Source organism: Dromiciops gliroides, chromosome 3 (genome assembly GCF_019393635.1).
Source record: "Dromiciops gliroides isolate mDroGli1 chromosome 3, mDroGli1.pri, whole genome shotgun sequence".
NCBI classification, from domain to species: Eukaryota; Metazoa; Chordata; class Mammalia; order Microbiotheria; family Microbiotheriidae; genus Dromiciops; species Dromiciops gliroides.
In genome coordinates this window covers 335,747,004-335,764,380 of record NC_057863.1, presented here as the reverse complement: position 1 = coordinate 335,764,380, position 17,377 = coordinate 335,747,004, and the positions used below count along the sequence as shown (strand labels likewise).

The window sequence follows — 17,377 nt, the reverse complement described above, 5'->3', positions numbered from 1 at the left end:
TCTGACAGGTGTGTTAACTTGTCAAAGTTTTGTCTTCTCAGTCAGTCAGTCAGTCAAAAAGCAGTTATTAAGTACTTACTATATGCCAGGCACTGTGTTGGTTTGATCTAGGGGATAGAAAGGCCTGCCCAGAGCCAAGAAGACATCTGCTCAAGTCCTCAGACACATCCCTGCTGTGTGACCCTGGGCAAGTCTAATGTCCCAAGCAAATGACTGAGACTAGAAATAGTAGAGCAGGTGCTCATCTGTATTCCTTAGAGAGGTCACCTGAAAGGGAGCTCCTCTTACTGATGAAATCACAGATTTTTTTAAAGTTTTATCTAATTGCTTTCTATCTTAGGGAGGGAGGAGGGAAGGAAGGCAGAGAGGAAGAAAAATTTGGAACTCAAAATCTTATAAAAACAAATGTTAAAAACTATCTTTACATGTAACTAGAATATCATAAAATACTTTTATGATTAAAAAATAAAAGCAATATCTAAAATTTAAACTAACTATAAGAATTCAACAGAAAAAATGAATCAGTGAAAATAACAGAAACTATATATATTGTATGAAGTGCCTGTTTTCTGAAGAGCATTGTGCCTTCCTTTACTGCTTAATCATTCACTACTGATCCTCTGGTTTACTATTAGTATAGTCAATCTGATTTTTGCCTTGTACGGCTCTACTGAAAAGGCTCGAGTACCTATCCAAGTGCCTAGAACACAGTAGATGCTCACTAAATGCTTGGAGACTGACTGCTTTCTTAAAAGTCATAAATGACCCCCTCCTCCCAATTTCAGGGACCTTTTCTCAGTTCTTATTCTCTTTGAAACCTTTGACAATATAACCATTCCCTCCTTAAAATCCTTTCTTTCTTTATTTTTGGTACTATCTTCTCCTAAATTCTAAGTTTTCAAAAGGCAAGGACTTTCCTTTGTCTTTTTTTCTTTTTCTTTCTTTCTTTTTTTTTTCCAGGGTGGGGAATGGATATTTGTATGACAGTTGCTTAGCATAGTGTCAGGCATATAATAAATGCTTATAAAAGTTTTTTCATTCATTCTTCATTCTCTTTCCCCTTCTCCTGACTGTTGTTTTTCTATCTCTTCTAAAAATCTTCATTTTCTCCTATGACTTCCTAATTGTGAGCACTTGCTCAAGCCTCAGTCCTTTTCCTTTTGGTATCTTTGGATACATTTTCCCTCAGAGAATTGATCCATGGGGGCAGCTAGGTGGCGCAGTGGATAAAGCACAGGACCTGGATTCAGGAGGACCTGAGTTCAAATTTGACCTCAGACACTTGACACTTACTAGCTGGGTGACCCTGGGCAAGTCACTTAACCCTCATTACCCCACCAAAAAGAAAGAAAGAGAGAGAGAGAGAGAGAGAGAGAGAGAGAGAGAGAGAGAGAAAGAAAGAAAGAAAGAAAGAAAGAAAGAAAGAAAGAAAGAAAGAAAGAAAGAAAGAAAGAAAGAAAGAAAGAAAGAAAGAAAGAAAGAAAGAAAGAAAAAGGGAGAATTGATCCATCTCTTGGTCCCCTCTGAACTGTTGCCTCTCTGCGTATGTCCCAAAATCTGTATCACCAAGCCAACCTCTTCATGTCATTCTAGTTTCAAAGCCTGCTGGATATTGCTGATGAGATATCTTACCTACTTTAAGTTCTACACATTCGAAACCAAATCTCATCATCTTTTCCCCTCAAACCAAGCTCCCCTCCCCAATTTTAATCAATGATACTGACCTGCTATCTTGGACTTCCTTTTACTTTACTCCATATATCCAACCCATCACCATCTCTTGTAAATTCTTTCTCCCAAACATCTGCCATATTTGTAACTTCCTTTCCATTCTAACTATGTCTACTCTACCCTCACCTTTCATCACATAACATTCAAATTACTCCAGTCATCTCTTTTTTGTTTTGTTTTGTTTTGCAGGGCAATGAGGGTTAAGTGACTTGCCCAGGGTCATACAGCTAGTTAAGTGTCAAGTGGCTGAGGCTGGATTTGAACTCAGGTCCTCCTGAATCCAGGGCCGGTGCTCTATCCACTGCGCCACCTAGCTGCCTCCACTCCAGTCATCTCTTATACTTGACCTCTTTGCCTCTATTGTCTCCCCTCTCCCTCCATTGGTACCTCCCCAATACTGCTGCCAACTAAGCTTCTTTAAACACACCACTTTTGTCCTATCACTCTCTACTCAGAAATCTCTAATGGCTCCTGCCTGTCCTCAGGATAAAGTACAAATTCCTTGCTACTTTATAAATCTAAAAGCGCTGCATGAGAGTGTTATCATTATTATTGTTAGAAAAGCTTTTAAGATTTTCCGTGATCTTGCTACTTTCTCATATCTATCCTGATTCAAAACCTTGGTAGCTCCATATCTTCCCAAGGATTTCTACTTATTCCTGACTCCAGGTCTTTTTTCATGGTGTTTTCCCCACCAGTAACACCCTTCATATTTCTTTACCAATCCAAATCCCACCCATCCTTCAAGACCAAGCCCAAGTCTTATCTCTTCCAAATTCCCATTGACCTCTCTGCCTAAAGCCAGCTAGGTGGCCTCATGACTAGATTCCTGGACTTAGAATCAAGAAAACCTGAATCAAAATCTTGCCTCAGACTCTAACTTGTGATCCTGGTCAAATCACTTAAACTTAGTTTCCTCATCAAAAAAATCAAGATGATAATAGTCATTGTTTTTAAGGATTAAGTGAGATAATATATGTAAAGTGTTTTATAAACCTTAAAGAGCTTTAGAAATGTTACCTATTATTATTCTTTATACTTCTAGATATTTCTCTAATTCTATTTTACTGCAGTTGTTCCTGAATGTATATGTATTATACCTCTCTAGGCAATATTTTCAGTGCTCTGATCCAGAAGTGTCAAACACATGACCCCCAACTGTCACCCAAATCAGATTAAAATATAATTAGGAGGGGCAGCTAGGTGGTGCAGTGAATAGAGCACTAGCCCTGGAGTCAGGAGGACCTGAGTTCAAATGCGGCCTCAGACACTTGACACTTACTAGCTGTCTGACCCTGGGCAAGTCATTTAACCCCAATTGCCTCACCAAAAAAAAATTGTATATATATAATTAGGAAATATTTAACAAATAAATAAGACAATATTAAAAATTTAAACCAAGGCAATATGCAGCCTAAAAAGTTCCTTATGTATGGTTTAGTAGCCCCCATTTCTTTTTAAATAATATTTTATTTTTCCCTAGATACATGTAAAGACCATTTTTAACAGTAATTTTTTAGAAATTTTGAGTTCCAAATTTTCTCTCTCCCTCTCTCACCTCCCCCCTCCCTAAGGTAGGGAGCAAATTGGTATATGTTATACATGTTCATTCATGCAAAACATATTCCCATATTTGTCTTGTTGTGAAAGAAGACAGAGAGGCAAAGGAAAAAAAGATAGGAAGTGAAAAATAGTCTGCTTCCATCTTCATCCAGACTCCATCAGTTCTTTCTCTGGAGGTGGATGAGCATGTTTCAACATGAGTCCTTTAGAACTGTCTTGCATCATTGTGTTGCTGAGGATAGTAGTAGCCCCCCATTTCTATTTGAGTTTGACACCATTTTTTCTAATTCACCCTCTAAGACTATAAATTGCAGAGAAGGAGCCAATATGGTAAATTTTATAAAGGGATTTTCTTCACTGCCTAACAGTTACCTGACATGCTGGGACTATAGATGAGACTTGAAGGAAGCCATGGAAACTAGGAGTAGATGAGAAGAGAAAGCACTCCAGTCATGAGGTGCATAGAACCAGTGAAAAGCCATTGAGTTGGGAGATGGAATGTTGGCATTCAAGGAAGAGCAAGGAGGCCAGTGTCACTGGACTGGGGACTAAGGTGAAAGAAGACTGACAAGATGGGAAGGGGTCAGATTATGAAGCGCACTAAATTCCAAACAAAGGATTCTCTATTTTATCCTAGAGGTACAAGGGACTCACTGGAGCTATTGACTAGAGGGGGGACATAGTCAGATCCGTGCTTTCGGGAGATCAATTCGACAGCTGTGAGGAGGATAAATTGGAGTGGGAAGAGAGTTGTGGCAGGAATACCAACCAGGAGGCCAGGCTATTGCAGTAACCTGGAGCAGGAGTTGATGGGGCTTGCACCAGATGGGTGGTGGTGTGAGAAGAGAAAAGGGGGCACATACAAGAGATATAACAAAAGTAGAAACCATAGGAGTTGACAACTGATTGGACATGTGAAGGTGAGAGAAAATGAGGAATCAAGTTATGCTGATTGTTGTTGTTTGACCTTTGATCTGGAAGAGGTCCGTGACGTCCAGGTGATGTCATGACTTGCAGTGGATTGGATTAAAGTGAGGGAGGCTGTGCAAGGTCACCAATCTCATTCTCTCCTCCAGAGCCATCTGGGTCCAGTGGCAAGATATACATCAGGATGACTGAAAATGGCCTTGGATGTTTAAGGCAGTTGGGTTTAAGTGGCTTGCCCAGGGTCACACAGCTAGTATCTGAGATGAGATCTGAACTCAGGTCCTGCCAACTTCAGGGCCAGTGCTCTATCCACTGTGCCACCTAGCTGCCCCTAGTTATGCTGATAGTAGGTGCTCAGTAATTAGACGACTCTTTGGTTATTTGGTTGGTTGGCTGATGGGTTAATTGAGGTTAGCTGTGGCTGAAAGAGTCCAATCTGGAATTAGATATTGGGAAGGAAGGAAGGGCCAACTATATGGCAGACACTGTGCTAAACAGTAATGTTTGCATAATGATCAAAGATTTACAACTGAGACACAACATTGGAAGTCATCTTGTCCACCTCCCTCATTTTATACATTAGGAACTGAAGACCAGAGAAGTTAAGTGACTTGGTTAAGGTCACACAGATAGGAAATGCTAGAGCAATGATTAAAACTCCCATCCTCCAATTTCAAATCCAACTTGTTTGCCATTGTACCACATTTCCTTCCTTAAACGAGACTTCTGAGCCTCATGGGCAATATTAGGATTCAAATCCAAGATATCCTGTTTACTATATTGGGTACTTCTTTCACATCACAGCCCTGGTTTTTTGTCCAGCATCCCTTTTTTTACAAGCCATCAGAATCGAGGGCTCTGAAATGAAAATGAAAGCATCCCGCTAGGGTTCCCTGGCCAGGACAAAAGCTAAGATCCTTTGGCCCACACAAAAGGCAATTTTCTAACGTCGTTTTCATTTTCCAGTCCTTTGAGGGGTTAGGAGGGGAAGGGAAGATGGTTGGTAAGTTTACAATTGTGTCTTTAACCAGGGTGTAGATAACTCTTATTAAGTGACCATTGTGTCTTCTTTATCCCGAGACCTCAGGCTCCAGAGCTCACTGCCTCTGTTCCCTGAGTTCTAATATTTGATATGGAAGTTATACTATCTGGGGCAACAATGAGAAGGATATTGTATCTGAAGCCGGACTCTAGGGAATGGATCCAAGGTGGGGTTGGGAGTGGTAGGGACTTGTGAAGATACAGTGGATGTTAGTGTGTTTTCCCAAGATGCAGCAATTTTCTTGGGATACCAAGAAATACCATAAGTAATTAATCTTCTCTGTTTTTCAGGTGATGCAACAGTGAAAAAGAAACCTGCCCCCAAGACGCCCCCGAAGGCAGGTAATTAATTGCTGGTGGCATCCTGTGACAAGGGGTCACCTGTTGGGGGGAATCAGTATTTCCCTTGGCTTGTTGCCATACTGGTCCCCAGGGACTCTATGAATCAAGATATTTGTCTTTATCCTTCATCTCTCATACCTTCTTGGTCCAGACTCCTTCATGCTAGCTTGATCATTCTTTTCTCCAAGCCTCTCTTACTTTTCTCATTCATCCTCACCTGGTAGGCCAAATGAGTTGCCAATTCTGTCATTTCCACCTTCACAGCTCCTCTCAGCAACCTTCTCTCTACTCACTTAACAGGTCCTTATCACAGTTATTACGATGGCCTGATATTTCCTGCCTTAAGTGTTCCCCCTCTCCAGTCTATCCTCTACTTCCTTCCAAAGTGATCTTCCCATAGCTCAGGTATGACTGTCACTCCCCTACTCTACAAACTCCAGTTGCTCCCTGTTCCCTTAGGATGAAATATAAACTCCTCTCTTGGGCATTTAAAACTCTCTACAACTTGGCCCCAGACTGCTTTTCCTATCTTATTGATCCCCTTTCCTCATGACAAACTGATCACACTTGAACTCCCTTCTCTCTACCTTTGTACTGGCTGAACTCCATGCCTGTATGTACTCTCTCCTCACCTCTGCTTATTAGAATCTCTTGGTTTCTTCAAAACTTAAGTGTCGCTTTCTACATGAAACTTTTTCTAATGTCCCTAACTGCTAATGTTGTTGTAGTTGAGTAATTTCAGTCATGATCTACTCTTTGTGACTCTATTTGGAATTTTGTTGGCAAAGATCCTGCAGTAGTTTGCCATTTCCTTCTCCAGCTCATTTTACAGATGAGACAAACTGGGTGAAGTGACTTACTCAGGGTCAAACAGCTAGTAAGGGGCTGAGACCAGATTTGAACTCAGATCTTCCTGACTTCAGACCTGGCACTCTATCCACTGTACCACCTAGCTGCCCCTCAACTGTTAGTACTTCCCCCCGCCCCCAGCACCTACATTACCTTACTTTTTTTTTCCTGTTTATATAGTATATATTTACATAAGTATGTGTTGTCTCCTTCAACAGAATGCAAGGTCCTTGAGGGCAGGATTTTTACTTAAGGCCTTGTACCTCCAGGGCTTAGTACATAGCACATAGTAGGGGCTTAATGAATTGTTGATGAAAGATTATGAGAACATCAACATTATGAGTACACACTATGCCCAGAACACTGTACAGTACTGTGGGCTGCCATTTCCCATCTCCAAAGCCTTACTGAAAATTGAATTGCATTAAGAGGGACATAGCTTCTAGGAATAAAAAAGGTTATTCTATAGCCTTCCTCATACCTCATCTGGAATATTGTGTTCAGTATTGATAAGCTGGAGTGTATCCAGGCAAGCAAAACCAGGAAGGAAAAGGCATTCAGTCTTTGTCATATGAAGACAGGGAGAAGGAACTGTGGGTGTTTAGCCTGAAGAAGAGAAGATTGAAGGCAACCATGATAGCTGTTTTTAAGAATATTAATGGCCTGAGGTGGGGGGGCAGCTAGGTGGCACAGTGGATAAAGCACTGGCTCCGGATTCAGGAGGACCCGAGTTCAAATCTGGCCTCAGACACTTGATGCTTACTAGCTGTGTGACCCTGGGCAAGTCACTTAACCCTCATTGCCCCACAAAAACGGGGGGAAAAAGAATCTGAAGTGCTGGACTGTGAAAGAGAGATTAGAGAGAGGACAGAAACCAGGAGCAGTGGATGGAAGCTGCCCTGGGTGATGGAGTCTTCTTCCTTAGGGGACTTCAAGCAGAGGCTGGATGACTTCTTGTTGGCCATGTTTTAATGGGGGTTCCTTTCATTTAAGGGTTGCTCTCTGGCCAATGAAGGCCCTCTCAACTCTCAAATTCTGTGATTTTCTGAGAAATTTGTCTCTTACTGTTCAACTTTCACCATACTCTACTTCCTCTGAAATATTCACATGCAATTCACAATGTATTCATTTTGCAAGGCCTCTCTCCTTTTCATATGGGATTGGTTTTGCCTCCCTCATATGACTAAAGGCTCCCTAAGAGCAGAGAACATATTCCTGGGAAACAAGTAACAGGCACATGGATTTTGTCCATTTTATTCCCTCCCTCTGATGGGCAGCTTGGTGGTACAGTGGATAAAGCACTGGCCCTAGAGTCAGGAGGATGTGAGTTCCAATCTCACCCCCAGATACTTACTTGGCTTAAACACCCAAGGCCATTTCCAGTCATCCTGATGTATATCTTGCCACTGGACCCAGATGGCTCTGAAGGAGAGAGTGATATTGGTGACTTGGCCATAATCACAGGGGTAGTACATGTCAGAATCAGGTAACTCCATCTGATTCAGCAAGCTTCCCTTTGTCTTATGCATAATGGGTGTTTAACCAGTTCGGGTTGAACTTGATTACATTGCAATACAATAAATGGAAGATATCCTTCCACATGAATACGGAGGGGATGCTGTGTGTTAAGGGCTAAAATTCCAGCTAAACTGTCTAAAATATCTTATGAGTGGTCGCCAATAAATTATAAGCTTTAGCAAGAGTTAGGCTTTTAAGCATTTATTAAGGAGAATAAGAATTTGGTAAAGAGAGAGAGAAAGGCCTAGATTCCTATCTATTAAAGGGAGAGCACATTTCTAGCTCCGCTCTCCACCAGAGTCCAGAGGAAAGAGAGTGAGACTGAGCGCCAGTCTCTTCCTTCCTCCTCCCACTAGCCCGCGTCACTTCCTGACGCCAAAGAAAAGACTCCTGGTCTTGCCCTCAAAGACCTTCACTTCATGGGCAGAACTCTTCTACAGTAAGTCTCCAGCAAGTGGCGTCATTCCAATCGTTACATGTGTAAGAGTGTGACCACAGCTGAGTGGGGTTTATCAAGGAAGGGGGCTCGAGTCATAGCCCTCAAGATAAGCCTGAGTTTGTAGTTCTTTCCCTGAAGTGTGGGAATGGAGAAGGAGGAGCCAGACTAACACAGTCTATGACCACAAGTAGTTCATCCCACGCCACATCAAATACAGCTCAATGCACCATATATCAGAGAACCAGTATGTGGTGGGGAGAGGTTCACCTGTTCTTCAGAGAGGTGTCTGTGTGTGTGTGTCTGTGTGTGTGTGTGTCTGTCTGTCTGTCTGTCTGTCAGTCTGTCTCTCTGTCTGTGTCTATCATCTATCTGTCTGTCTGTCTATCTATCTATCTATCTATCTATCTATCTATCTATCTATCTATCATCTCTCTGCCTAGCTGACTTCTTCTTGATCTCTTTATATCTGTGATTCACTTTCTCTCTTGCCTTCCAGCTCTTCCCCCCCAGATCACCCAGTTCCCAGAGGATAAGAAGGTTCGAGCTGGCGAGTCTGTGGAGTTATTCTGTAAAGTTGCAGGCACACAGCCCATCACTTGCACCTGGATGAAGTTCCGAAAGCAGGTAATCTTCAAGGGTAGAGAAACTGAGGGGTCAGGATAAGTTCCTGACCAGGAAGTGGGTATAGATGTGGGGAGGGAGCGGGGAAAGGGGGTTATCTTTTAATGGGGACCCAAAGGAGGCATAGGAAAGCTTTTCCTACTGAGAGGTATTTACAAATTGGGGAGAACACCATATATTTTGGAGTTTTTGTTTTTTTTTTTTAGTGAGGCAATTGGGATTAAGTGACTTGCCCAGGGTCACACAGCTAGTAAGTGTTAAGTGTCTGAGGCTGGATTTGAACTCAGGTACTCCTGACTCCAGGGCCAGTGCTCTATCCACTGCGCCACCTATCTGCCCAGCACCATATATTTTGAGTGGCTTTCATGGGGAATCACAGAGCCATGGGAATCCAAAGGAGGTATAGGAACCCTTTTCCTTCTCAGTGTTTACAAATGAGAGTGATCCAACTGCTGATCTGTTTTTGGTTCTGTCCAGAGTCCAGGTGAATTAAATGACCAACAACAACCACACACATCTGTTAATCACTTACTGTATACAGCACACCATACCAGGTGCTGAGGGAAATACAAAATTTAGAAAGGAGGTGGCCCCTGCCCTCATGGAGTTCATAGTCTAGTAGGGGAGTAATACCCAATTGTAGTTAAAGATTTTACAATATTATGTGTGTTAGTATTAGGATACCTACTTTTCCCATCCTTTCTGCTATCCTAAAACTGTAGTGTAACTGTAGATAAGTCAACGCTTTTCCACAAGTTCCCGATTCTCCGTGTATATAGAAGGAAAAATTATCCCAACCTCACACTTATTTCATACGGCTAGTGTAAGGATACAATAAAATTAGGTAACAATGGGAAGGAGAGCATGGAAAATAACATCTCTATAGCAATGTAAGGTCCGGGAGTCATTCTAGGGTGCTCTAGACAAGCTGGACTTCTGGGATCCCCAACATACCTGATGATGAAGGCCTATCCCAGCAGAATGTTGTTGGCCTGGGTTTTAGCCTGTAGCTTGGCAGAAGACGGGCATTCACCCAGCTGGCTCCATGGGAAGGTGTCTCCTACCCCACCACCACAAATGTTAATGCCTGTTTTAAACTGTGTATATGTGGGCACTCCTAAATATACAAACATCCAACTCATCATTTTATGTACTTACTAACATCCAGTCAGGGGCAGAGTTAAGAGTATTTCCTGAGACACCATATTCCCTTCTCACCAAGAGCCATGGGACATATTTTCCCATAGAAACCATATTAGAATTGACGGTTCGATCCAGTTTTATAGTTATTAAATGCCTAGTATATGCAAGGCTGTGCTTATGATGGGGATACAAATGGCTGAGTAAATGAAAGGCATTTATTAAGTACTTACTTACTATGTGCCAAGCTCTTGGAGTACAAATATGAAAGCAATAGTAATCAGGACATGATAGTACATGCTTGTTATCCCCCACTCCAGAGGAAGTTGAGGCTGGGATTTCTTAAGCTCAGGAGATCTGAGCTGCAGTGGGTATCCACACCAAATCTAGCATCAATACAGTGAGTGTCAGAGAGTGGGAGACCACCAGGCTGTCTAAATAGCGGTAAACTAGCCCAGGTCAGAAAGCTCCTGTGCCATTCAACGGTGGGATCATCCAGTGAGTAGCTGTTGCACATCTAGTCTCAGAAATATAAGAACATCTAGTCTTTAAAAAAAAACAACAGGTGATTGTGGCGGCTAGGGACGTATGTTTTGTTCTGGGAAGTCAGAGCTATGTTCAAAAAGCAGTGGGGTTTTTGGTTGGATTATACTTCCCAGAACAAGAAGTGGAAAGTAGAACTGGGGATGTGTTCGTGGAAGCAGAGTGGATGCTGAATAGGATGTGAAACATACAAAGACAAAGAGAAAAATGAAACAGGGCCTACCCTCAACAAACTTAGCCTCTGCAGTAAGGGCGTCATACTTACATAGAGACAGTTTCCTGCTGGTGGCTATTTATTTAGAAAACCACAAATTAACACTATCTTTGTTGTGTTGTATTTTCATTCGTGTAGTTAAACATTTCCCAATTTCATATTTATCTGGTTCTAGGAACTCAGGCATTTGAGGCCTCTGCTCTACAACAGATGGGGAGGAGGAATCCAATACATAGAATATAACAAGAGAGGGAGGGTGGCCAAAAAAAAGGGGGGGGCAGCTAGAAGGGAGGGAGCAGCTAGATGGCTTAGTGGACAAAGCACCAGCCCTGGATTCAGGAGGACCTGAGTTCAAATCCGGCCTCAGACACTTAACACTTACTAGCTGTGTGACCCTGGGCAAGTCACTTAACACCCATTGCCTGGCTGAAAAAAGGGGGGGGGGAGGAAGTAAGGCAGTGAAGGAGGGAGGGAGAGAGAGAGGAGGGAAGTGGAATGAGAAAGAAATTGGGAGCAAAAAAGAGAATGAGAGGAAGTGAGGGAGATAGAGGGTGGAAAGTGAGAGAGCAAGTGAGAGAGAGCGTGCATGGAAGTGAGGGAGGGAAGGAGAGAAGGTGAGGAGGGAAAGAAGTTAGAAAAAAGAGAATGAGAAGAAAGAGGGAGAGAGAGCATGGAAGTGAGGGAGGGAGGAAGAGAGGAAGTAAGGAGGGAAAGAAATTGGGAGAGAGGATGAGAGGAGAGAGGGAGAGAGCAGGGAAGTGAGGGAGAGAATGAGGAAGGAAATAGGGGACAGACAAGTGGGGAGGGAAATATATTGCGAGAGAAAAATGAGAGAGGAGAGAGGTAGGGTAGGGAGGGAGAGAAATTGAGAAAATGAAGGGGTAGGGAGAGAGATACAGAGCAACAGAGATAGAGAGAGAGAAGGGAAGTGAGGGAGAGAAACTGAGAGAATTTCTTTTGTGTTTGGTGCTGTTGTTTTTCTTTTTTGAGGTTTTTCCTTTTTGCTCTGATTCTTTTATAATATGACTAATGCATAAATATGTTTAATGTGATTGTACATATATAACCTATATCAGATTATTTGCTGTCTTAGGGAGGGGAGGGAGGGAGAAAAATTTGAAACTAGAAATCTTATAAAACCAAATGTTGAAAACTATCTCTACATGTAACTGGAAAATAATAAAATACTTTTATAATTAAAAAAAGAAATTTAGAGAGAAAGAATGAAATAAATGAGGAAGAGGAGGTGGGCACTTGAGCTGAACTTTGATGGAAGAAAAAGGACTGAAAAGCTGAGTTGAGTGGGGAATCCATTCCAGCTGGGGGTGGGCTATTTTCCAATGTAGAGTTGGAAGCTGGAATTCAGAGTTTAGAGTACAACTGATAGCCCAGTTCAGCTGGAACAGAGAGGGCAGGAAGGTGAGTAAATGTAAAATGAAAGAAATCAGGAAAGGTCATGTGGAGCCAGATTGTGGAGCAGACTCTTAAAGCGTTAGGAAGAGGACTTTGGGTTTTATCTTGGGTTTAAGCCAGTTATTAAAATGGCATCTGTGAACTTGTTTGTTCATTTAATATTTTGATAACTGTAGTTCAGTAGAATTTGTCTCCATCACCATCTGAGAAGGTGTCCATAGGGTTCACCTGGCTGCCAACGGGGCCCAGGCTACAGAAGAAGTCAGGAACCCCTGCAATCAGGAACCGCTGGTGGTTTTTTGAGTGGAGGGATGATGTAATCAGACTTTGGCCTTAGGAAGATGCTTTTGGCAGTTGTGTAGGAGTTAGAATGAAGGGAGGACAGCAGTGACTGGAAGCAGAGAGGTCAATTAAGAGATGGTTGATGGGCAGCTAGGTGGTGCAGTGGATAAAGCACTGGCCCTGGATTCAGGAGGACCTGAGTTCAAATCTGGCCTCAGACACTTGACACTTACTAGATGTGTGACCTTGGGCAAGTCACTTAACCCCAATTGCCTCACCAAAAATAAAAGAGAGAGAGAGAGAGAGAGAGAGAGAGAGAGAGAGAGAGAGAGAGAGAGATGGTTGCAAAAATCCAAGTGAGAGACGATTAGGACCTGAGCTAGGTTTGTGACCTCAGCCCCTCCTGGAGGTTGTATTAGTTGAAGGAAGAAGATGGGTACTAGAGATGGTTTGGAGGTAGCTTTCTAAGCTGGCTCACAAAACAATACTCAACCTATCAAATAGCTGAGATGAGTGCTGTTATTATAGACAATAGTTCTACAGTTCAGCCAAGTTACAGGTTAAATGGGCTTTTGTGGATTGACCTTGGGATTTAATTGCTGCGAGTAAGCTTATTTCTGTGAGAAAATGTGTCTCCTGTTCCAAGCCACAGACCTAACAACGTTTTGGAACACGACCCACATGTATGGCAGAGACTCATGTCTGCTTTTTTGTGTGAGTCTGCAAGTATCTATGTATATTGCAGAAATCTAGGGGCTCTTTCTCCAGAGCCTTTCCTTGCTCTATTACCAAGATATTGTAGGTGTCACTAGGTCATGGAGAGCAGGGCTAGTACTGGGTATAGGAATCAAGTAGGGAAGAGGAAATGAACCTGAGTATTAGGAAGGTGGAGATGTGGAAGGAGGGAAAGGACATCCTTGGGAGTTCCAAGCGATCCCCTTGTTGACTGATTGCCTCTAGAGGGAATTGTGGCAGTCACAGATCCACCATAGGCCCTCCGTAGCCAGGAGTAGGGGAGAATCTCACTTTGTTCTAGGTTGCAGGGAAGGGGACAGGTTCCGAGGGGGTGCTCTTTTTTCACTCTGGCTATGCTAACTGTCCCATTTGCTCCCCCAGATCCAAGAGAGTGAGCACATCAAGATCGAGAGCAATGAGAACGGCAGCAAGCTGACGATCCTCGCCACCCGGCAGGAGCACTGTGGCTGCTATACACTGCTGGTGGAGAACAAGCTGGGCACCAAGCAGGCACAAGTCAATGTCACTGTTGTGGGTGAGTGGGCAGGGCCAAAGGTCATGAGGAAGGTTGGGGGTGGGGGAGAAGAAGGTAGGCTCTGATAAGGGAATTGGAGAGATGGAGGAAGGGAAAACCCCCAGCACCATCCATTGAGATGAACAGACACTCACACAGTTGGCCTCTTTGCCTGGCTGTGCCTGTGTGGTTATGAATGTGTCTGCTTGAATGTGTGTGCCAGTGTTTGGATGGGTTTGTAGGCGTATCTACTATGCTTATGTACATGTGACTTCTCCATCTGTTCTCAGCTCTGAAAGATTCAGATCTGATTCCCACCTCTACTCATTACCTTCCTGCACATAGCTGTGCATATACACACACAAACAGAGAGAGACAGAGACAGAGAGAGAGGGCGAAGGAGAGAGAGCAAGGCTTGTATAACTGGCTCCCAGAGCAGTGCTCAGGTTCTGCAGGGATTAATGTGATCAGAACTCAAAGCGAGGACTAGGAAACAAGTCTCCCGGCTCCCAGCATATTAGATGCCACTTTGTGGACAAGTGGAAGCAGAGAGTGTCCTTGTGGTAGAAGGAAATATTAGGCTGGAAAAATGAAACTCAGAAATGCTTCAAATAATAGAATCAGTTGGGGAGAAAGAAAGGAAAAAAATTCTTACTCCCATCCCTTACAAAAATCCCACCACCCCTTACAAAAAAACTGCTGACTTCAGCTAATGGGACAAGAGATGGGAAGAAGATAAATGGGGAGAAGGGAACAAAGAGAAAGAATAGAGGCTACAGAGAAAGAAGAAATGGGAAAGAAAAAAAAGAATTTTAAAAATCATGAGACTCAAAACCCCTGAGACCAAGCAGTTGGTAGTGGTATGTATCTACAGACAGGGCAGTTGTTTATTTTTCTCTCCACTGTTTCTTTTTGTTTGGTTGGTTGGTTGTTTTTTTCTTTTGATTTTTGGTAGGGCAATGAGGGTTAAGTGACTTGCCCAAGGTCACACAGCTAGTAAGTGGCAAGTGTCTGAGGCCAGAATTGAACTCAGGTCCTACTGAATCCAGGGCCAGTGTTTTATCCACTGTGCCACCTAGCTGTTCCCTCCACTGTTTCTTTAAAATAAAAGGCATTAGGGATGGAGACTCCCAGTGTGTGTGTGTATGTTGGGGTTTTTTTTTTGGGGGGGGGGTTCTGGGGCAATAGGGGTTAATTGACTTGCCCAGGATCACACAGCTAGTGTCAGGTGTCTGAGGCTGGATTTGAACTCAGGTGCTTTATCTACTGCGCCACCTAGCTGCCCTTGAGACTCCCAATTTTTAAGTGGATGGTAAGGGGAGGAAGTTATTGATTGGGGAAGGCTGGAGTAAGCAGAGGGTGCTGTGACTCAGGAGATTGAAGAGAAATTGAGGTTGGAAGGTAGAGACAGGAAACCAGAGAACTCATTTAAGATCAGCTGCAATAGCATGACAGCTAATTCCAGCCCCAGAGCAGCCCCAGACTCCTTGAACAGAGTACAATAAACCTTTAGTGAGATTGGGCCACTTTCTCCGTTCAGGTACCTTCTCCAGTACTCATGGGGGAGAAGTCAGGAAGCCTGGAGATTCCTAAGGAATTCAAGTACCTCATGTTAGCTCTTAATTCATGTTTTCTCTCTCCCTCCCTGAGGAGCTGCCTCTTCACTCTTGTCTTCCTTCTGTTTTATTTTCAATCTGCTCTTTTCTCCTCCCTTCCTTCTCCTTTTCCTCTTTTCTTTAATTCTCTTATCATATTTTCTATCTCCTTCTTCCATTCTTCCTCCCCTGCTCCTTCCTTTCTATATCTCCCATGCTTCCTCTCTACTTTCCTCTTCTGTCTTCTTCATTTCCATCTCTTGTCCCATTAGCAAAAATCGGCTATTTTTGTGAAGGGTCAAGGGCTGAGGGATGGCAGTAAGATCTTTTCCTTTTTCTTTCTCCCCTACTGATTCTCTCTTTTACTTTTGACATCTTTGGGGCTTCATTTTCTCCATCTGTAAAAAGGGTGAGACTGAATATGTCTATGACCCTCCTCCCCCATGCAAATTCTCTTTGGGGGGCACGAGGTATTAACTTCATTGGAATGAAGACTGAGAGATCACTTGTCTGCTCCTTGGGGGAGGTTAAGTTGGACTGTTCCTTCAGGTGCATAGAGTAGGAGTGAATGAGTCTGGAACCTCCCCACCCCCCAAGGGTTAGTTCCTTTAAACTCATCATTTTATCACCTCTCTGCTGTACCATTTTGGGGGCTGGCTACTTCAACTGCTTTTTCCTGTGACATCCCCACCCCCCTCCCCCACATACACTGCCCCCCATCCCCCCCTTTCCTCCCCCTCCCCCCTGCCCCATCAACCATCCTGCAGTTGTAGCCTTTTATGGCTTAGTTTCTTATTTTGTGAGGCCAGCACTGACAGAGGCCATCGGCATGGCAGCCAGCCAGCTGGCAAGAGCAGCATGTTAAATACCGTCCCTTCTAAATAGCCTCGGAGGGGAATGGAATGGAGGCAAATGGTGCTTTCTGTCTGCTTCCCCCTCACGGAGCTAAGAATAGAATGGTTCAGCGAAATGGGGACTCATATTTATTATACAGTGAAGCCTCATTCATTCATTCAGACCCCACCAATTCAGAATTATGTACTGATAACTCGACTTGAATTGAGCCGAGATTTACCTTTCCATAAACATCGATGCATTCTCCACCAACAGAATTTGCTAAGGACATGAACCACATAAACAATATTATAAAGGAATTGTGTAAACCTACTGGAGACAAACCTTTCAAACACTTTTTAGCAGCACCTATTTGCAAACTAGCAATGAGTGTGTTCTTTATAGATGGCCCTGTTGATTGATTAAGGAAGACCCAAGGAGGACATGGACTTGGAAACACTTTGTTAGCTTGGTTAACTTTGTATTGCTTTTCTATTCCAAAATATCAAAACTTTGTTTCTTTTTGTATAGTCTACAGCTTACTTTTTTTTTTCTTTAAAAAAAAATAGATTGACCTTTCCCCACTAAGGCTCAGCCACCGATTAGCCCCAGGGAAATGAATTTCCAGTCACAGAATCTCAAGGAGACCTTCCACTAAAGCATTGGGCTAGGGGGCAGCTAGGTGGCGCAATAGATAAAGCACCAGCCTTGGATTCAGGAGGAGCTGAGCCTCAGACACTTGACACTTAGTAGCTATGTGACCCTGGGAAAGTCACTTAACCCTCATTGCCCTGCTCCCCCCCTACCCCCCCCCCAAAAAAACAATGTGGCTATTGGAAACTGATTGGTGGAAGCAGTGCCCTGCACCATAAAAATCACAGTATTTCCCTGCAGAATCTTAATTAAAGCACGTTCTATTTTTAAAGGGCAATTGAAAAATTTGTTAGCACGTTCTTTGATTTTCAGCAAGACCCCTTATCTCTTTCTTTACTACGTGAGGTAAGGAGGCAGGGTAGAGGGAGAAGAAATCCCCACAGGAAACAGCACAGGAAAGCCTAGGGCATGTGTCTATTACT

General features: G+C 43.2%; 1 protein-coding gene across 3 annotated transcripts in view; it reads left to right on the top strand.

The window, feature by feature from the left end:
• Window positions 1-17,377, top strand: part of MYLK (myosin light chain kinase) — a 330,035-nt gene that overhangs the window by 243,265 nt on the left and 69,393 nt on the right. For all 3 annotated transcript variants that reach the window (XM_043996303.1, XM_043996302.1, XM_043996301.1), the window contains exons 19-21: window positions 5,554-5,604; window positions 8,907-9,034; window positions 13,740-13,893. In XM_043996303.1, the coding sequence (XP_043852238.1) occupies window positions 5,554-5,604; window positions 8,907-9,034; window positions 13,740-13,893 (333 nt within the window). The remainder of the gene's footprint in view (window positions 1-5,553; window positions 5,605-8,906; window positions 9,035-13,739; window positions 13,894-17,377) is intronic.